Raw genomic sequence first — 22,445 nt, 5'->3', positions numbered from 1 at the left:
TGGTACCGAGACGTTCACATGCGAACTATGAAAAGGTTCAATTGTTCATATTATGTAGCCACCCACATGAAACTCGTAACTCTTTGTGAGAAATTTGTTTGTCTCAGATTCAACAATGCATAATGCAATTTACCGCCGTTCACGCAAGGAAAAACCTTCGCACTACCCAACAGACCGTCGATAACAGAAAATTCCTCGTTATTTTGCAGTGTTCTTAACCACTTTACTACCAGTGGCCACATTTGTTGATACTTCTTGTAATGCCAGGTACTCTTGAGCGAAAACTAGCGGGACATTAAAATCACTCGCCTTATTTAGCGTGGAATATGGTCACGGAGCAAGATAACGGAGGAGGCAGACTCGTAGCCAGCACTTTTCTTTTCGGGGGGGGGGGGAGGGGAGGGAGGGCTGAGAAAGAGTATAAGGTTCTATTATTCTCTATTGAGTTTCCCATTCATGGTGCATCTTAATACAACTACTGTTGAAATTCGATTTAACGAAGGGATGACCACGCAATAATTATTTCGTTAAATCAGGAAGTTTGCAAAAGTGAGAAAAAACTTTTTTGACCCCTCAAAATCTAAACCTGTAACGTAGCGCACCCGAAAAGGCTATCGCTGCATCGCATTTGGCGCTAATCCAGCCATCTGTCACATAAACCATGAAATAACGAAAGCAACCGCCAGCGCCCCTACCAGGGCGGTGTTGAGTGGGTGGTTTCGTGCATGGGCGCGGCGCGCACCCTCGTCAAAGAAAAGCTAGGGATGTGACCATGGCGCCCTAGATGTTGTAACGCAATAACTTTAGAACGCGTGCTCGAAGAAAAAGCCGTCTGTGTCGAAATTAGAAATAAATCACCGCTTTTTTCGACATTTGTTTGAGGGAAAGCTTCTTTAAATCGGGTTCGTCCAAATTTGTTTCAGTAATTCGACTTGATGACAACATTCAACCCCATGCCGGGAAATGGAAATTTCTTTGTAAGATCGGGAACTTCGTAAAATCGGGTTTCGTTAGATCTAGATTTAATTGCATTGCGTTAAGCGAGCCGCTGGTCTGCCTGAAGGCGTGTACCGTCCTGCAGTTATCTGGGGCGGGCGTTCGAAGGATATGCGCCTTCGTTCACAAGCGAGGTGCCAGGGATAAAAGAGAGCACGGCGCACGCCGGAAAAAAATTCTGGCTGGGGGGGTGGGGGCGTCGAGCGCCGTCGGCCCACCCTGGCTGCGCCATTGTCCGGTGGGGAAACTTCCCCGTCCCGGGAGATCAGATGACGTCACGATTAATGCACGCCCCGCGCTCCGCGAGCTGGCTTGCTGGATGCGGTATTTGTCGCACGCATTTAAAAACGTTGTGCATTCAACTCCAGTCAGGCTCCCGAGAATACCTGGTGCGACAGCGCAGTCTCAGTGAATGGGGCTTCGCGCTCGCGGGTGAGCTTCGTGAGCCACGTGCCGAAGCTCGTCAAAATCACGCGCAAAACGCTGATGTGACGAACGTGGTACAATCATCGCCCGCAATGATTATTTCAAGTTCAGTTTCTTTCCTAGGGCTATAAGAGACTGGAATTTGTTTACCGACTCTCTTGTAACCTCCATGTCCTCAACTACCTTTTTGGAAAGTCTTAAAAGCACCATTTTTTGTAATACCACATAGTGAATTACCCAATATGTATGCATTTACTTTTACATGTGTGACTCCTATTGTGTCTATGACGATGCGGTGCCAAATTGTGAATAGTTCTTTATTACTTTCCCTTGTATGTTGTAGTTCATACTTTTCAATTTTTAGACAAGCTTTGTGAGCCAAAGCTTGTTGCTCGGTCGCATTCTATGTATCTCTTTGTTGTTTTTATTCTCCATTCCTGTAATAGACCGATGAGGGCTGACAGTATCAATACATGAATGAATGAATATAACTATCCGTGTGGCTTCGGTAAACAAATGTGCGTGAGCAACTGACTAGGCGAGCACACGACGTGTGGCGTGGCGCTCGGCATCTTGCCTCGGGGACAACATTTACACTGCGCCGCGAGCGGTGATCGACACCAAGGTCCCTGAATATGATCGACATCACCATCGTACTATTTATCGCAGGGTGCTCGAAACCTGCTTCCTCCTCGCCATGTGTGTGACGCTCAATCGCCGCTCACGTGCACTGGCGCGTGTAGTTTGACTCCCCCCGCAGCTATCTTGATCCGTGGCCACAGTGTATTCAACTTCCAAAGGGGAACACCATACCATGGCCCGCGCGGCTGCTAAAAAAAAGAACATTGCTGCAAGCGTTTTCGCAATTCCGTGTGTTCGCTTACGTTGTCAACGATTGTGGACATTTTTTCCTAAGCCAAGTACACTTTTCAAAGTCAAGTACAAAGGAGAACGCCATGTCTCAACTGAGGTGCCCATTAAGAGAATGCCTGCGAGTAGCTCACGAGGCATTTTGGCATCTTGTGTGCACATTTGCGAAATGTTTTACGGTTTTAAAAATTAATATAGGTCACTGAATTTTTGTCATAAGGTCTTGCAATAGTGGAAAATAAACAAATAAGTTAAAAAATATTTTTGTTGCCTACATTGTTTTCTGTGGGCATGAGGTGAGAAGTAGTGCTGTTTGTTGAAAACGGAGTATACATTCGTTGGCGATTTAATGAACTAATATGTGCATCTCCAGAAGAAATTCTGTCACACTGAATACAGGCTACAGCTCGGTGTGGCTGTGCTCATACTTGATGCAATATAGCGCATCAGCACAAGCTTTCTCATTGCGTCCTAAAAGCGGTCTTTCGCACGCTTTGAAGATTTTCTGCTTGAAGCGGTCGAGCTGTTTCTGACGAAATCTAGAATTTATGATGGCTGCTGCACTGCTGTCGGACCCTTCCTCTTGATCACGCTCCATCTTGATACCGTAAACTATTATGCTTGTGATCATCATCATTTTTCTTTCCTTTATACGTATACTACACAATTCTTTTCATGGTGGGATTTATAGTGTCGCAAGAAAAAAACGCTGCGGCTGAAAATACATAACGTAGATATGCAGCTGCCGTCAGACTTGGCATGAACACTGAAGTTCCGTTTCTAGCAGGTAACGTGGGCAAACACTGCTCTGCAAAAATCGTTCGATGTTTCGGAAAAAATACGCCTGAAGCTGGGCAATTTAAGGCCACCAGTTCAGGAATCACTAGCACTTCCCACAATAAAATCAAGAGGGTGCTTGATGCGTCTTCAGGCTCAGTGTGATGGCGGTTGTAGAATTTACTTGCGTGAGAAAACGAGTTTTTTTTTTCTAAAACGGGGGAAACACATTGTATAAACAGCTGAAAGGTATGACATGCATGATATAAAGAAACAAATGTCCCCAAACGAAATCACCTTAATTTCGCGAATTTTTAACAAAAACCCCGGCTCTCGTGCTTCTGAGACGCTTTGTTTGGTGCTGGAACTACTGCATCAGCCAGTACATATGCACTGGCTTAACGGAACTTTTCAATCACCCGCCGCTGTGGCTTGGCGGCTGCGGTGTTGCGCTGCTAAGCGCGAGGTGGCGGGATGGAATCCCCACCGCGGCGGCTGCAGCTCGACCGGGGCGAAATGCAAGAACGCCCATGGCCCGTGCATTGGGGCATTTGATAGATCACATACTTGCCGAAATTATTCCGCAACCCTCCGCTACGGCGTGTCCAATAATAAAATCGTAGTTTATTCTAAGTTTATAATCTATTACAACTTTTAATGCGTGTTTCCTTAGCGAGAACAGTCAAACACCTAAGGTGTTGCGCACACATTTGTGAGGTAAATAAAGTGACGTATTTCCGCTATTACCCGGTGAAAGGAATGCGGCTGACGTGGACAGTAGTATATGCAAACAATTTGCGTGATCCTTGTAAATAATGCATTTAAGGCCGAACGATTTTTTTGCATTTTTATAAAAATTAACATTTAAATTGTGATCAATGAAGTTGGAAACTAACTTCCCTGACTTCAGATTTCAAATGCACGTACTTGATGCTGCACAAAACCCAGCGGAAAAAGTTTGAGAAGGCGTTTCGAAATCCAGAACCCTATTTCTGTTGACAATGCGTGGGTCCGGTCTATATTACGTTGTATACGCACAAAACTTACCATTTTCAGTTTCGTCCCCTGTAAAGGGAAAAAATAGCGGAAAATTTACTGAATTGTAAAACATTACAGATTCGCGCTTTATACATACCTTGAAGCATTGGTGGAGAATTTGGCCAGCTACACTGTTTAATCTAAATGCCGGGAGCAGTACCAACACTTAATCTTTCTTAGGCGTTCTATCTTCTACGTTCAAGCTGGAAGTCTTCTAATTTTATCAGAATGCGGCAGGACCAGCCCCCCCCCCCCCTCCCGAATACACAAAGCAGGAAACCATGCCGATGTATTCAGCGTCGAGCACCCAGCCCCAAATTCTTTATTCAGTTGTTATTTTACATTTTATCGAGTACTTTTTCATACGGAATGCGGAGAAAAGACGGGGAATGCGGGAGATGGAAATTCAAGACGATAAGCAAAATGTGAACAAGCTGAATGCAGGAGCCACTTGTCGAAACGTTGCCTCCTGCATTCATCTCGTTCACGTTTTGCTCATCGCCTTTTTCATACGGAAGTAATTTTAATTTTAACTGGCCCTCATATGTAAATATAGCTTTTCTTAATGATGAAGCAAGATTGCTTATTTTATTTGCAGGGAGAGCAACTCCTTAAGTTCCTCTGAAGTGGTTGAGGACGATTTCTTAGAGCCCATCAAAAGTTCATTGGCAATGGTCAGTTGATCTTAACAGCTATCATGCCCAGCTTTTTCTAAACCACAGAAAACTCTGCCTTGGCTTTTTGTAAAACGTCTCCTAGGTTCACTTTAGCCTTATGAGAACAATATATATATATATATATATATATATATATATATATATATATATATATATATATATATATTGTTACGCAGAGTTGCGAAGAAATCGTTTCATTTACAGGCGATGGATGATGTGATGGTCGTAGCGTGATCGTAGCGCAGCCCGGCCTATCCAGCTCTTCGTTCTCTTCGTCTTTCCTTCTCTCTTCTTGTCCGCACCTTTTGTATCCGTTACAATATATATTGTTACGTGTAGAAAGACACCGACGGAAGAGGCTATTTACAATCTATTTACACTGGACTGTAGCCAGAGCGCCAGGCCGACATTTTCTCGCGCCAAGGGCAGAGAACCACTTCGTCGTCGTCCTCGCGGCGGCTCGTCTCTCGGGTATCTACCGATAATATCGTAATACTGCCCCCCGGCGGCAAAAGCGCCGTCACGGTGCTGTTAAATATCCAAGGCACGTGGAGAGTTGTAGGGCTTGAGTCGGGTGACGTGGACAATGTCACTGGTTGTCGCACCGGAGGACGTAGTGGGCGTGGCTAGAACAATTTCATAGGTGAGTGAGTGAGTGAGTGAATAAACTTTTATTTGGTCCAGCAAAGCGCGATAAAACGCGCACCTGGCTAATCCCACGACGGGACTGACAGATCTAGTCTGCCGGCCCGATCGCGGGCGCGCTGGACGGCCAGGATTTCATCCTCAAAGACGGGACTTCGCAGGAGGGCGTCCCACAATTCCTTGGTGAACTTCGGGCCCAGCGACCCGCACTCCCAGAGCATATGAGGCAACGTAGCTACCTCACCACAGGCCACGCAAGAACAATTCGTATAAATCTCTGGATATATGCTATTAAGGGATGCCGGATTTGGGTACGAGTTCGTTTGTAGAAGTCTTAGTGTGACCGCCTGCGGCCTGCTTAACTTGGAGTGAGGCGGGGGGAAAACCCTTCTCTCTAAGTAGAAGAATTTAGTTATTTCATTGTGTGTGAGAGGAGCGTCTCGGTGTCCGGGGAGAGAGTCGCCCGACCCGAGGGCAGCGCGGTCGGTAAAGCCACGCGCAGCCTCGTGGGCAGACTCGTTGAGGTTCAGAGGAACCCCCTCAATCGCCCCGACGTGTGCAGGGAACCAAAGGATCGAGTGCATGGAGGTGTTGCCGTGTTTGGCGCCTTTCAGAATTTGAACTACCTGTCGGGCTACCCGGCCTTTCTGGAATGCCCTGATGGCGGCTTTCGAATCGCTATACACCCTGTCTCTCCGACCGTCTTGCATGGCGAGTGCAATGGCCACTTGCTCGGCCACCTCTGGGTTCGTCGTCCGGACGGAAGCACAGTTGATAACTTTGCCCAGCGTGTCAACGACGGAAACCGCAAAAGCCTTGCCGTCTCGGTATGCAGCTGCGTCCACGAAGCTTGCTGCGATTTCATAGGTGACATCGGTCACTTGGCGGAGCACGCGATGTGGGCCGGTATAACAGAAAAGCAGTTTCTCACAAAGGCCAACTTTACGCGATGGCGACCAAAGCAACACGAGGGTACCGGGCGCAAAATGGACACCACGGTGACGGAGGTCATAGCGTCGCTTCTGTTTGTCTTGAGAGACTTGTAGACGAACGCGCGCAAGTTGACGAGCATGGTCAGCACGGGCGATTGCATCACGGGCATAAGCGCTAGTTGAAGCTGTGGTGGACGGAAGCACGGTGTCTAGTAGCAGCGTCGGTTCGCGGCCATACAAGAGGTAAAACGGGGAAAAACCGGCAGTTTCGAGACGGGAAGAGTTGTAAGCAAAAGTGATGTAGGGTAGAGCCAGGTCCCAGTCACGGTGGTCGTCTGAAACGTTTTTGGATAGCATGTCTGTAAGGGTGCGGTTCAAACGCTCAGTGAGGCCGTTCGTTTGAAGGTGGTAGAAGGTAGTAAATTTATGCTGAATGGAGCAGGCACGCATGATGTCGTCAATGACTTTGTCCAAAAAGGTGCGGCCGCGGTCTGTAAGCAACTGACACGGAGCACCATGCACCAAAATGATATCATGTAGCACGAAATCCGCAACATCAGTGGCGCAACTGGTCTGAAGTACGCGGGTTACGGCGTAGCGGGTCGCGTTGTCCGCCGCGACTGCAAACGACTTGTTTCCTGATGTGATTCCGGAAATGGGCCGAGAAGGTCCAAGCCGACATGATCCAAGGGCTCGGCAGAGATGTCGAGTTGCTGCAGGTAACCAGCGGGGAGCTGGGAAGGCTTCTTGCGCCTTTGGTTCACAAGCGGCTACGTAACGTCGTACAGAACGGACAAGGCCCGGCCAGAAAAAACGGCGACGTACACGGTCATAGGATCCAGATACGCCGAGGTGTCCTGCCGTTGGTGCGTCGTGAAGCTCTTCTAGAACGGTTGAGCGGAGGTGTTTAGGCATGACAAGTAGGAGCTCAGAGCCGTCTCGATGAAGGTTGCGACGGTACAGAGTACCGTCGCGGGGGACGAAGAGGCGTAGAGTGGCATCGGCCGGAGAGTGTTCAAAACGATCGATGAGTGCTCTGATGTAGGCGTCACGACGTTGCTCGTCGGTGAAATGAAGCACCTGTGATACAGAGAATACGCAAGCAGCACTGGTAATATTGGAGGAGTCAGGATCGCCAACAGGGTAACGCGACAAGCTGTCAGCGTCTTGGTGCAGGTGGCCAGACTTGTAGGCCACGGAATATGAAAATTCTTGTAGCCTCAAAGCCCATCGACCAAGCCGGCCTGTAGGATCCTTTAGCTATGAGAGCCAGCAGAGAGCGTGATGGTCAGTGACTACGGAAAAGGGGTGACCGTAAAGGTAAGGACGGAACTGCGCAACCGCCCAGACAACAGCAAGGCATTTTCGTTCCGTAATGGAGTAGTTGCGCTCCGATGGTGCCAGGAGGCGGCTCGCATAAGCAATAATGCGATCCTGGCCACGCTGACGCTGGGCTAAGACGGCACCTATGCTATGACCGCTGTCATCTGTACGCAATTCTGTAGGGGCATCAGGGTCGAAGTGGGCGAGAATAGGTGGTGAGTTTAGAACAGTGACGAGACGAGAGAAGGCGGCGGCTTCTGAAGTGCCCCATGAGAATTGTACACCTTTCTTCAAAAGATTAGTGAGGTATCTAGCAATTGTCGCAAAATCTGGAACAAAACGACGAAAGTACGAGCATAGTCCTACAAAACTTCGGACGTCTGCGGCTGTCTTCGGAGCCGGAAAATATCGGACAGCGCGAGTTTTGTCGGGATCAGGCTGTACTCCGGAAGCGTCAACGAGATGGCCCATGAGAGTAAGTTGGCGGTGGCCAAAACGACATTTGGATGAGTTAAGTTGCAGCTTCGCCTTGCGAAATACATCAAGTATAGTTGTTAGACGCTCAAGATGAGTGTCGAATGTTGGCGAGAAGACGATGACGTCGTCGAGGTAGCAGAGGCATGTGGACCATTTGAAACCTTGGAGCAAGGAGTCCATCATACGCTCAAAGGTGGCAGGGGCGTTGCATAATCCAAACGGCATTACTTTAAATTGATATAGGCCATCAGGTGTGATGAACGCGGTTTTTTCTCTTACTATATCGTCAACAGCAATCTGCCAGTATCCAGAAGGCAGATCAATAGAAGGGAAATAGAATAGCTGGAACCTTGGAGGCAGTCAAGGGCATCGTCTATATGTGGGAGCGGGTAGACATCCTTCTTAGTAATGTTGTTCAGATGACGGTAATCTACACAGAAGCGCCATGCGCCGTCCTTCTCTCTCTCTCTCTCTCTTTATATATATATATATATATATATATATATATATATATATATATATATATATATATATATGAGATACATTACGCAAACCTGCAATTTTTGATGATCGTAAAGCGAACGCGTCAAAATATTTAATAATAATCTATAGTTATCGCTAGGTGTCGGCTTGGCGATCATTTCAATATTGACCGCCTTGTATTCACGACAGAATCACGAAAGCCGGCAATAGGGCTTAATACTGGAACGTAAAAAGGCAGTGTTCCAAATGCAGGCTGCTAATAGTATGAGCATCGCCTCCGAGAGTTGGCAGCACGTGTGGTCTCGGATCCCATCACTCGATTCAGTATATTTGCTTCGTATATTAAGGGCAATTCATGGTGGCATGGAAATCCTTGAGTCGCAGCATACGGCCGTGCTGATATCCACATCACCAGATGTTTGGTCGGACGATAAAAATACAAGGCGTGACATGGTGAATTGAAACCACAGCGCCCTTAAGTTTGTGCGTAGAGGACTGCGTTTGTTTTTAGCTAGAGGAATAGTTGAAGCGTGCCTTTTATTTTCCAGGTGGACAGCTTTGTTACCTACCATCTGCAGTTATGCTAGTTCAATGGCTTATCTGAAGCGGAAAAAAGACGCAGATCCCGCACGCTGTAGGAAACGATGCAGGCGAAGCTTTGTCTGCTGTTTGCGTTCATTGACATTATTTGGCGGTGATGTATTGATGGCATACGACAGTCGTGACGGGATGTGAAACTTGCCTGTTACGTTTGTGTTTGTTGTTCTTGCTCCGCTCGACGCTTTATGCAAGCGTTCGTCTCGTCGGCACTAAGTGCAAGCTTCGGCGCCATTGCGGGTTGTAGCGTTGTCGCTCACAAAACTGCCTCCTCCCCATCTCTCTCTCTCTCTATTCGCTCGCTAACATTCTCCCCTCTAGTGTACTCCTTTACTGTCATTAATTGCTCTTGCGGTTGAGCACGGAGACAAGCGCGGCAGCTTCTGCACAGCATATGAGAGGGGTCACGCCTAGGTAGGCGACCAGAAGGCATTGTGCAGAAGCGACGCAGCATACATCTTTACACGAGCTTCTCCGGTCGTGTTTTCTTTGTGCCACACTCCTGTCATCACGTACTAACGCGATAGCACGAAGGGCCTCGCGTCGCAGGATATTCCGTGTCGACGCCGCGGGCGTTGGTTGGCGAATAACCATTCTGAACCACAACTGCTCAGGCCCCCCACATGGCACATACCTTTTCTTACATTCTTTGTAAAGTCATTCCTGAGAATGTTTAGAATGACAGCTCATAAACAAATATCATGAAACAAAACACCGACAGCGCATGCCATCTGTGTTTTTTTCTGACATGGCCATGTCTCGACCATGTCCTGACGCGGCAGGCGCTAGTGACGCGCTTCTAAACTACGCCCTGACGGGACCAGCGTTAGCGGCGTGGTGGACTGTACCAGCCGCAGCAGCCCACAGCAGCAGCAGCAAGCGCAGCAATGGGAAAGTCGTAGGAAAAGGCAAAGATTGGTTCGTTTTAAAAAATGGCTGTGGCTTAGGTAAGGTTAAGCCCAGGATGCGAAGCATACTAGCCTTTATTTTAGTTGTTGAACCACTGTTTAGCCTGGTGAACTGCTGTTGCTTGGCTATATTTGGTTCGGCTAGACGAAGAAACAACTCATGCATTACTTCTTCGCCTTCAAGAGTGGAACGCGACAGCGTTCCCGTCGACCCGCCAAGGGGTGTAAGACAATGGGCTACAGGGCAGCGACTACGCGCCCCGCATTGGACGCGGTGAGCGTCGAGCAAAGCAGCGTTCGGCGCGGCAACGAAATGTGCGCCTGAGCAAGAGACGCACGCCTTAGAAACAGCGCGTTTCTAAGGCAACACCGCATTCACTAGAGGCGCTTTTGTACCGCTTTGAAGCGTTGTACTCGTGGCTCAGTGGTAGCGTCTCCGTCCCACACTCCGGAGACCCTGGTTCGATTCCCACCCAGCCCGTCTTGCAAGAGTTGAGCCAAAGCCACTTCTCCTCTGTCGTGACGTCACGGTGTCACGTGATTTCATGGTCACCGCCGCGCCTGAGGAGCTGGGTTGAGCCCTCGTAATATGCTTCGCATAAAAAGAAAGAGAAGGGTAACGCGAACATGAGGAGGACCGCAACGAGGTATTCAGGGCATCAAACCACACAGAATAGCAGCACCACGACTGGTTGGCGTTGACGCCGATGTTGAGCGGCAAGGCCACTGGCCTCGGCTCGGACGCGTCACAAGGTATTTTCGCCAGCCAAAGCAATTTTCAACACTGGAAACGCTTCATGAGATGATTCTCACAGCGTGTTCACGGGCTGAAATGCAGGACGGGCATTGCGCGTAAAGCACACGCAGCGTCCCTCAGTTGAACACGACGAACAATACTGGAGCAATGGCAGGATACTAAACCGCCGGCTGTAGACAGGGCTCATATGGTGCCCGGAATCTGCGCATGACGTCAGGGCGTGATTCCATCAAGCTTTATATTACTGGGGTCGCCGGAGGCGCCTTATTAAAGTTACAGCCTTACACGCCCCACGAAGCGAACAATCCAGCGACCAACGTCAACACCACATGGCAAGAAAACCGACGTGACTAAGTGATGACATCATGTTCCCGGCGCAGGACCTGCTGCAGCTCGCACTGTGAAATCACCCAGAAAGCCGATCTGGCCAACTTCTAAAATTGCTCTCAGGGGCATTAATTCAGATTAATGTAAATTAATGTACATTATAAGAGAATAAAGTGGATCTAGGTAGATTAAGGTTACTACAAATTAAAGCAAGGTGGAGAGTGCACTGTTAAAACAGTTTACACCCTTTCGGGCGTATCTTGTACCACAACAATAATCTTCTTCAGCCTTGTTTGCATTTCCTTTCTTTAACGCTGCGAGCCCAGTAATTCCAGGTCACGAACGGCAAGAGCGTTGTCAGCATGACATAGCATTCTCGACATGAAAGTAGCGAGCGCAGATTTTTCTCGGGAGGAAACGCAAACAAGGCAAAAGACTGTTGTTGTGGGACAAGATACGCTTCAAAAGGCGCCAGCATATTCAGTTATGTAGTCTACGGGTCGTTAGATTTCTATAGCCTCTATTTAGAAATACACCCAAATTTCAAAGCACCTGTATATTGTTTGCATTAACTAAACCAAATTCATGTGGTAGCCCGTATACATGAAACTCACGGAACATATTCGCGGAACTGCAGGGACACCCTGCGTGATTGCTCCTTATACATTGGCCATTGGTGTTTCTGAGTAATATGCTGACAGTAGGCACGTCACCAAGCGTCTGACGTCCAATTAAAGAGAAGCAAAGCCGCACTTAAAATATTGACAGAAGTGTAGCACGCCTCATCGAAAAGAGCACGTTCTCTTCAGTTCCTAATTGGCTCCCATTGTTGTTAAAGGGCCCCTAAACCAATCAAAAGCTGAAGGCAGACGATTGATTTCTCTCTCGCATTTGTCACGCCCCCCACGGACCACTGCATTTTTTCTACAAGGCACGTGGACACCACGTCCGTAGTGAAAGTCACCCAGCCACTCTTTCTTTATTGATAGAATCATACTTCCGCTCTTCAGGACTCCGCGCGCTTTGGCTATACGTCGATGGTGCCGCACGGTCGGTGGAAAACTGAGTGCACGAGGTGACATCAGTTGACTGCGCGTAATAGGAAAGCGAGACGACGAGAGGAGTGGGTGTGTGAAATGTATGCTAAATGTGTGCTAGCAGGCGTATTGGAAGTGATGTCGCTTGTATGTGATATCTTCGGCATCTTTAAGGTTTGGTGACCTCACACGCTTCACCTAGTTGGAGTCAAAGTGCGTGATGAGAAAAACCAATAAAATACACACAGGAGCTCGCCATTCCTTTTAGTCAGCCAAGCCGTATATCACTGGGATCCCTGTATTTCTTCCTCCACGCCGCCAAAAACTTAACCAATTACAGCGGAACGCAAGCGCGGCGTTCCTTGTGAAAGCGCAAGGACCGCGTCTTCCAAGGAACTTGAAAGGCAATCTCCAGGGAGTGGCAAGGTTAGCGTAGGAAGCGGAGAGTGACGTTATTACACTGTCATATTTAAAAAAAGAACCCGCCTAGCAACTGATTTCATTTGTGTTGTGATAGCGCTATGGAAGCGTCATGCATGACTCCCGAGGAGCAGCGCGAATACCATGAGCGACAAAAAAAAAGCAGCAACGTCAGTATGCAGAACAGTGTCGTGCTCAGGCGGAGCAGGACCCAGTTCAAGGCTACGTCACATTCAGCGGATCTTCAAGAGCCCTTTAAAAGCAGCAACACCATAGCTGCCAGCGTCTTTGGGTTAAAGATGGCTTTTCTTGGCACAATTTTTTTTGGCTCGACCTGTTCCCTTCCTCCGGAAAGCTTTATTTCAGTGTATCGCAATAAGGAGGTCCGTTTTTAGTTCATGAGCTGCAACCGTTGCTCGCATACAAGCGGAATTGATTGTACGGCGCAAGAAATGCGTTCAGTGCACGTGCGACGCCCTCAACGCAATCTAGCCAAGCTGTGTTGCAGAAAACATCTCGCTGCTCTTTTTTTTATGGTAGTGATTGCACTGCAAGGAAGAAAGTATTGTAGTCCGTGTTTGCCCAGCACAGCCTTTAAAAGCTCAACGCCAAGTACGACACTGGTATGGGTCGATTTCGTACCTGTCGGGCCGTCGTTGGTCACAAGAAGGAGCAAACTAAGCTCTGAAAGAAACATTCACTTACCCATGTTTGGTGCCGCAACCGCAAAGATTCACCTGAGTGACTGGAAGGGGGCCAGAAGAAGGAGAAACCTTGAGCGAACGTCGTGGCTCAGACCTCTCGCAATACGGGCCTTTTTTCTTCTTCTTTGATAGCCGGGCACTTGCTTGCTTGGTTGTTCTTCATGGGTGGTGCTTACCCGCTAAGGGGAATTGGTGAAAATCCGGCGGCTAAAGGGAAAAGGATAAGGCGAACGAGGAATGCGCAATATAAAAAAGTAAATCAAGGTGAAGTATAACGGCTATCACACATCACTCACGTAGGTTTGGATTAAATTCGGTTTTCTTTTGATGATGACGCACATAAACTTTGCGGGATTGGCCAAGATTTGGATGGCGTTAGGCAACTTCTATTATTACTAAAATTGGCAAAATTGTGAGCATAAAGTGAATAAACATAACCTATGAACAACTTAAGAAAATCTCCCTGAACCAACTGTACATTCCTGCACGGCTGAACAAACATCTCTTTAGCAGTTTATTCTAATTTTGTTAGCCCTAAATTCTTGGTTCATGCCCATGAGACTTATTGCAGAAACAAAATACAATAAAATCAATGCACAGCACGGCAGAATATTACAATCAATATTTATTTATTTATTTATTTATTTATTTATTTATTTATTTATTTATTTATTCGTACACACTGCAGCCGAACATTTGGCTATAGCAGGAGTAAGAAAAACAAGTATGAATATCGCAGATACATTACGAATAATAGATAGCAGTAAGAAATTCATCAATTCGCATTCTGGCAACGCATTCTAGCACTGAATGGTACGGAGAAAGAAGAACTCTACAAAAACAAGTCTAAACAAGAACTATAAGGAACTATATTCAGTGGATGATATTTATTATTATTTGAGGGTGCTGAGAATGAAATATAAATATAAGAAAAACAACGTGGTGAAATTAAATAATTCTGCAAAACTTCAAGCATTCATAGCGGCGACGTTTCTGGAGTGTGAATAATTTCAGGTTAGACAGGTTGAAAGAGGGTGAAAAATATCTGTCATAACGACGACAGATAAATCTATCAGGTTTCTTCTGTAGTGACTCTAACAATTTAGCGTCTTTTTTAATGGAGATCCCATGTGATAAAGGCGTGCTCCAACATTGGACGTACTAGGGCTATATAGGTTAACATTCTAACGCGTTATGGTGCGGATCGGTGGGTGCACTGCAAATAACCAAGGCACCGAACAGCTTTTTTGCACATTAGTTCAATGTGCGAAGACGAAGACGTATCGTGCGAAAAAGGAACTCCCAAATATTTATATTGTTTAACTCTGTTGAAGGTTTGGTTGCTAAAGGCATATGTAAAATGTAATAAAGAATGACGCCATGAATATGATAAAAGGACATTTTTGCTGAAGTTGATGGTCATCTCCCACTGTTTGCACCAGCTGCAAAACAATTCCAAACAAGTGTTAAGAGCGACGTGATCAGATGTACATTTGACGACACAGTATATGACAGAATCATCGGCATATAAGCGGATTTTTCAGGAAACAATAGAAGGGAGATCATTTATATAAAGTAAGAACAGCAGGTGGCCGAGCACTGAGCTTTGTGGTACACCTGAGCGTCAGGAACTTACTAGAGTTAAAAAATACACATTGTGACCGTTGAGAGAGAAAACTAGACAACCAGTTTGCAATATTCGAATTAGTTAATATACTTGGAAGTTTATGTAAGAGTTTAGTGTGAACTACTATATCAAAAGCTTTTGAAAACCAATAAATGAAGCGTCAATTTGGTCACCGACATCGAGATAGTGGCCTATGTCGTGGGCGATTTCTACGATTATTCAAAAGACTAGCGCAACATAGCAGGGACACATAAAGAGAAGACGACAGGACGAGCGCTCGCCCTGTTAGCGGTCGTCCTGTCGTCTTCTCTGTCTGTGTCCCCGCTATCTTGCGCTGGTCTTTTGAATAATGATGACACACCAAACAGCCCACCTTTCTGCCTTGATCGATTTCCACGATCTGTGAGACTGTGCTCAGGCCTTTTCTAAAGCTAAGTCGAGAAATAGACAAGGTGTTACTAGGCTCAAGAAACCCGGCTGTGTGCTTATATGCGATATGCTCCAGTAATTTCTCACATTGGGATGTTAATGAAATTGGCCTATAATTTGTCAAAGTGTGCTTATCACAAGATTTGTGTAATGGAATAATCTTAGCAGCCTTACATAAAGTTGGGTCTACACAAGTGGACAACATTTTTTCAAGATAATGGCAAGGAACTTGCAAGTCTATAAGAAGTAATGCAAAAGAAATGAGTTTGAAATGTTATCGGGGCTTGGGTTCTTTTTTTATTCAATATTTAGAATAAGATTTAAAGCACCTTCCTCGCTCACTTCTATGTCATCTATGGAAGTATCTGCAACACCATCAAAACGGGGAACCTCAAGGTTATCTGAAGTAAAAGCTGACTTGAAATAGCTGGTAAACGATTCTGAAATTTCAAGTGGATCACTAATAGTTTGCCCTTTAGGTGTGAATGAACTTTTTCAACTTCCGTTGGCGGGAAATGAGTAAGGCTGTCTTTGAAATATGATAGGAATATCACAGGAATAAAAAAATTCGTAAAAGTAAAAATCTATTTATTGTGCAAAGAGGAGTGGACTTGGAACGACTCCGGAATCATTCCATGTTTTCACGACCCCTGAATAGAATGCGAATGGAATTGAGCGCATTTTGCCCCGAGTGGGATCGCAATGGAATTACGTCTTTTCTGAAAATAGAGCGCTTTTTATGTACACCCTGTTTTTGTCAAAATGTGCCGAAGAACCAACCAGCGCACGTTGAAACATTAGTAAGTCAGATCCCGGAATTTAACAATACAGCACTATTGTTAAAATGGCTTAGCTAATTACAAGCACGGTACACTTATAAGCAACGCGCTTACTACAATTCTGTCCTTGTAGACTGAGTTGCTCCTAAGTTTTTCTTGATTCTTCGCGTAACCGCCATTATATGCAGTTGGTAACTGTCGTACGGACCTGTGGCGGCGGCATACCCCCTCCCTCCCCACCCACCGCACCCACTCCCTGACGCCTTGTGATTTTTTTTTACCTCGGCGGTTCCTTTGCCCCGGCCGCCTACTGTCTCCCCACACTTCACTTCTTTGCTTTTGCTTCCGTCGCCTTGGGCGGCCCAGACGCACATTCGAAAAAGCGCTTGTCTAAGTTGTGACGCGTATTGACGCTGGCGCGATGCTTGTGTTCACTGCGAGCTCTCGCATACCAGCTTGCGCTCCGCCTCACCTCGTACTCCTCCCCCCCCCCCACCCTATTGCAATGCTTTCTCCCCTGTCTGGACACACGGACACCTTTGCCCGAAAGTCTGTCAACGAAGGTCTGAAGGGCAGCGCAGCATACAGTTGTACATGATGAACCATGCGCCCTCTCTCTCCCTACAGAGAGAGAGAGAGAGAATAAATTTTTGAAAGCATTGGTTCGGGAAGCCAGCCGAAGCTGGTGAGATCGCGTAACTGTGACCACGGCAGTGCCTCCCCGAGCCCCTACGTGACGATTCGCGCTGAAGAAAACCTATGTTCGCTCTGTTCTAGGGAGCTCTGTTCTATTGCAAATTTGCCGATGAAAAGCGCTCCCATAACGCGCTGTCACACCGGCTCCTGCACCCAGCGGCTCACGCACGCTGTAAGTCCGTCAACATGGCAGATTGAAAACAATTTTTTGAAACTACGCGCGAAGAAAACAAACAAGCTGCATGCTGCAAGCTTTGCTCCGAAACTATACATGCTATAGTCGGAGTTTCATCAAATTTTATTCAGCGCCTAAAAAGAAAGCGCGAGCGTCAGTACACGCAACAAGAGCTGGCAAGCCTCTCGAACATAACGTCGGCCTTCACCGCTGGATGCAGCTCTTTGCCTGTTCATCGAAAGGCTGCGCTTGACGACGCCATAATCAATATGATTTGCACAGACATGTAGCCCTTTCGTGTTGACGATAGCGAGCGATTAAAACACTTCGTAACGGTAATTTTCACAATATTATAAGCCGCCTTTCATCAAAAAAACTGCTTTCTGTTCTTTCAGATTCAGGTCGCCGTCTCGGGCAGCAAGTTGCTATCGCGGGTTGACCTTATAGATCAGTTCCTGCCCGGGTAAGTATTAGCGCAGCAGCCAAAATTATCGCTACACGCATGGGGTATTGCTACATGCGTCAGGAAGAATGAACTGGGCTCGCGCTGTGAATCTAACCAAGCAGCGCTGCAACTGCTGTTGTAAATATGACCTATAAATAGTTGCTCGTCTTACTGGCTCTTCCTTCGCATAACATTATGGTGGAGGTGGAGCGTTCTCCGTCCTCGCCACGGAGCTCCAAAGCGGCCGCACCGTCGTCTTCTCAGCCATGGCTTCCGGTGGAACCACCCCGTCGCCGCCTGCACCTGCGGCGTCAAGCACAACGTACGTCACAGTTCCTAGACTCCGTGGTCGTGGGCCATTCTCCGCTCAAAATGACGTTGACGTCAACGACTGGCTCAGCATGTATGAGCGTGTTAGCCATAGCCACCACTGGGACTCTACCATCATGTTTGCCAATGTGATCGATTACCTTTATCTAAACGGGACACCGCGTGTCTGGTTCCGCACCCATGAGAACGAGCTCTCCAGCTGGGCATTTCCAAAGAGCGGCTTCGCGACCTATTTGGCAACCCGTCGGGTCGCCAACAGGCTGCGGGAAAAGAGCTTGCCACTCGTGTCCAGCCGTCGACCGAATCATATGTCTCCGACATACAGGAAGTGCTCGCCCTTTGCCGGAAAGTCCACAAGCACATGACCGAGGTTGACAAGGTAGGCCATATACTAAAAGGCATCGCGGACGACGCCTTCAATTCGCTCGCCCATAACGACGTTTTCACCCTATACGCCATTGTCAAAGACTGCCGCCGCTTCGAGGTAGCCAAAAGCCGCCGCGTCGTCCCACAGTTTTCCCGCCTCCCAAATACCCCTGCCAGGTCCTCTTGCTCCGCTCTTACCGCCACATAACCATTTCAAGAGAACGTCACACGTATCGTTCACCGTGAGATTGAAGTGGTGAGTGCGGCCCCCCTTCATCCACGACCCCCTGCCGGTGCCTTTGACCAAGCGACCCCCGCTATTTCCGTTGTTCAAGCAGTTTGATTTGATTTGATTTGATTTATTGATTTCCATTTACACACAAACATGTACAGAGGAGTGGTAAATGGAGGTGGATGAGGGAAAAAAACCGCACAGACACGCCTTGAGGTAACCTCACCCCCTCAGTTGTGCTGCAATAAATTGCAAACCTTGGCATCCCTACCGCCTCCTCTGTCTTCCGACCTGATTCGGCACCCATTCACATATACACAACATGTAATGACCAGTATATCTCTCCCAGACCACGCAATCCTGCTGAATGGCGAACTCCAGACAACAAACCGATCTGCTTACGTTGCCACCGCGTTGGTCATGTATCCAGCCTCCGCCGCACCACCTGGATGCCGCTGTATTGGAGCTCATTCCCTGCTCCTCACCTATACGCCGACGCTCGCCGTTGTTCATCTCGCCGTTTCTACCCTACTTCTGATGCCCCTGACAGCCGCACCTCCGTTCGATCGCCGTCACATCAACGCCGTCGCCCCTAGTCACCCCCACCTCATCGATTTTCCTCACCAAACCGACGGACGCAAAATGGACGGCGGGAACGGAATACGTATGTATCGTCCTAGACGTGTGGACGTCACAGTCTGGGATGGGCTTCCTGGCTCTCGAAGCAACATTCGTGCACAGCGATTTCACGGCTCACACGTACCTTCTCAGTTTAACGCGCTTCACAGGGAGCCACACAGCTTCTCGGATACGCTCCGAGTATGACGCAGCATTGCTGCCGCAGAACACCGCTCACAAAGTGAAATACAGTGAAACCTCGTTATAACGAACAGTTAAAAAGTCGGAAATTAGTTCGCTATATCCATAATTCGTAATATAAAATTTCGTAAAAAATACATGCAAGAGGAGCAAAATTCAATCAGAGAAGGCACAGCAACTCGAACGATGCTTACTTGGGTTACATTCAATTATTTACGCACAAAGAACTGCGTTATCGCGGCCTGCTTCTTGGTGATGATCGCATTCCGTATCACGCCGTGTTCCACAGTTTGCAAACACTCAACAAGGGCGAACCCACTGCCCTCAGTAGCACTGTAGTGGCGGCGCAGTAAATCCAACGCAGCAAGTGCTTCTTGTGAAGTCAGAATGTTCTCCTCGTCTACAGGGTCAGCCTGAGCAGCGACCCTCGCGCACAAGCTCGCAGTCCCAAGCAAGCAGCCACTTTGTGAAAAGTTCACGCGTCATCCAACATTTCTTGCTGGAAGCATACTCTACGGGGAGTACGCGGCACTCTTTCATGCATCTTAGGGTTTTAAATCTCCCGATGACGTTTGCTGTGCCGCAAAACACACTTGTAGTGCAACGAAGCCTGCCGCCTGCTATTAAAGTGAGGTAGGGCTTGGCGTCGCGAAGTTCGTTATATCCGTTTTATGCCAAACCGCGTTCGCTATAGGAAGTTAAAAAGACATGTGTTTGACAAAAATATTTCGGAAGAGTTCGATATATTCAATAATTCGTTATATGCGTGTTCGTTATATCGAGGTTTGACTGTATGAGTACGTATTTTCGTACAATTTCGCCTCCATTAAGTGCTTTTATTTAATTTTCGAGGTCCTTCACGAGTCGACACACAACGCTCCATGGGTAAAAAAGGCATTTGATTTTCCTGGGTGGGAGACTGAAGAGGACGATGATGATGACAATTTCGACAACGGCCCGGAACGCTTAAGCAAGCAGTTTAAAGTGTGTTCCATTAGTTGGAGCAATTTCGATTTGGCTGCGCCGCACTCAGCCGGCAGCTTGCCGTAAAAGACGCTATTCGGCAGGTATGCGCTAATAAATAACATATTGATTTCATCTTATGTGCATTGATACGTCGTTCATTTGTCGGGCTTCTTAGGCGCGCTCTAGATAAGCGGCTACTTCGAAATTCTCTTCCTCAGTGACGTGCGCCAGCATGGCTCAGAGAGTCGCCGTCGGGTTCCTGCTGTAAACCAGCTTAAACGGCGTAATCTGAGTTCTTTAATGCACCGCCGTGTTGGAAGCGAAAGTTACGCACGGCCAGACGGCATCCCAAGTCTTCTGTTCGACGTCGGCGTACATTTCTAGCATGTCGGCGAGGCATAAAAAGTTGCTGTGCCTCCAGAGCGCTCCTTTACGCCGCCGCCGCTGCGTGAAGCCCAAGATTAAGAAATCCTGAATTAAAAAAAAAACATAAGCACTAGTTTGAACCGTGGTTTCTTTAACGTTCACTCAAAGCCTTGTGTAATAAAATCTTCCGCGCCGCGCATTAGATGTAATTGGTGGAAACGGCCAGTGCTTAATACTGCTGTCTAACAGTTATCATGAGGCGATCGTAACCGCTGAAAGACAATGGTAGAGGAAAGTTTGTATATTCTTGGTACACCTGGAGGGTTTCGCATATTTCTAACATCTTCAGTCAGTTATGACGCAATCTGGAATTATAAAAATTGGAAATTTATAATTTTAGCATTCACTCCGGCTTCCAAACGCAATCAAGAAATGATAAAAAGTTTTTTTTTTCCCACTAGTGCCGACTTCCTTGTGTTCGGTGTGGCAGCGTGCTCCGTAAACTGAATAAACGATGCTCAGTTACTGGTGGTGCTTTATAGCCGTAGTGGATTGCTTTTATTCAATATTTATTGACACAACTCCGCTTAAAGAATGCACATTGTTGGTTACATTATTGTATAATGCTGTGCTTGTATCGGTTGCAAGGAACAGAACCTTTACTAGTTTGTGTGTCATACGAAGAATTTGGTAGGAGGAAATTTTAGACTTTGTCAACTCCTCTATAACTCCAGTTCTTTTTTTTTTTCTTTTTTTTGCCTCTTGTGCTTTCTTTGCACAATATCTGTTTTCAACACTACGAAATTGTAATCAGAAGTGCTTTTCTCGAGAATTTACTTGTAGAAATCTATATCACTGTATTTTTTTGTAAATTTATTGTGGCAGCGAAGTTCTCAAGATACGCGCGGATTCGCATAACGTCATGTCCGTATATGATGCCCCCATGCACACTGTTATCGCGACATAAAGCCTGCATTTTGTGCCACTTGATTCTGCACACCGCTTTCCCCCTACAAAAATGAAATGCAAGATCGTGTGGAAGAATGCTATTCACCGTGAAGCGAATCAGTGTTTTTTGTCGTTCTTTTCTTTCTTCGATGAGTGTGCTAAATACGCTTTTAGCCTCTCTGCGCTCACTCTGGCTTATTATAAATAACCAAATAGATAAAAAAAAACAGATGACAAATTTTATACGTGTGCTGTAGAAACACAGTAGAATACTCTCGATGTCGTTAGATTATTATACATGCACAGCCAACTTGCATTTACAATTTTTTTCCTAATATTTTAAAAGACTGCATTTATGAACCAAAATTCGGTTTGACAGAGGCAGATTAGACAGAGGTGTTCATTGAAACATATCGTTAAATTAAGAAAAAGTAGCATATCCAATGTGCGAAGAACCAGAAACGGTTATCGAAATCGGCAGTAACAACCCATACAGGGGTCGGTGGTCCATATAGGACTTCTTTCAAAGATAAAATACCAATTGCAAACAAAAATCGGTGTTGTGGCAATTGCAAGCATGCTATTGAGTACGGACAACAACTTTTTTTCTTTCTGATAACGCCGTAAGTATTCGTTGCGGTCGATAGCGCATCTGCCATGTCTGTACGAGACGTCTCTCTGCGAAACTAAAACTGCGCGTGCGTCCTGATATGGCAAATTATCCACAGGCTGCCATATGCTGGTGTTTCGGGGTGGCATGCCCATACATAAACATATTGGTATAGAGAGACACTCCAATAGGGCCCTGTGGCCGAGCTTTTACTGCACTGCCGTCAGTGCCCTGAGCGGCTGGTCAGACCGCGAATTTTGTCT

General features: G+C 46.9%; 1 protein-coding gene across 4 annotated transcripts in view; it reads right to left on the bottom strand.

Annotated features, from left to right (window-relative positions):
- Positions 1–13,536, bottom strand: part of LOC135914502 (uncharacterized) — a 73,912-nt gene extending 60,376 nt beyond the window's left edge. For 2 of the 4 annotated variants that reach the window (XM_065447388.2, XM_070522859.1), the window contains exons 1-2: positions 13,396–13,536; positions 4,117–4,134 (exon numbers count right to left, since the gene is read on the bottom strand). In XM_065447388.2, coding sequence (XP_065303460.1) covers positions 4,117–4,134; positions 13,396–13,399 — 22 coding nt within the window. In that variant the 5' untranslated portion in view covers positions 13,400–13,536. The remainder of the gene's footprint in view (positions 1–4,116; positions 4,135–13,395) is intronic. The other 2 variants (XM_065447387.2, XM_065447389.2) reach the window with 1 other exon arrangement.
- Between the last annotated feature and the right edge of the window lie 8,909 nt (positions 13,537–22,445).

The sequence above is a fragment of the Dermacentor albipictus genome, chromosome 8, assembly GCF_038994185.2.
Source record: "Dermacentor albipictus isolate Rhodes 1998 colony chromosome 8, USDA_Dalb.pri_finalv2, whole genome shotgun sequence".
NCBI classification, from domain to species: Eukaryota; Metazoa; Arthropoda; class Arachnida; order Ixodida; family Ixodidae; genus Dermacentor; species Dermacentor albipictus.
The sequence above is the reverse complement of the archived record's forward strand: the minus strand, read 5'-3'. Positions and strand labels throughout refer to the sequence as shown.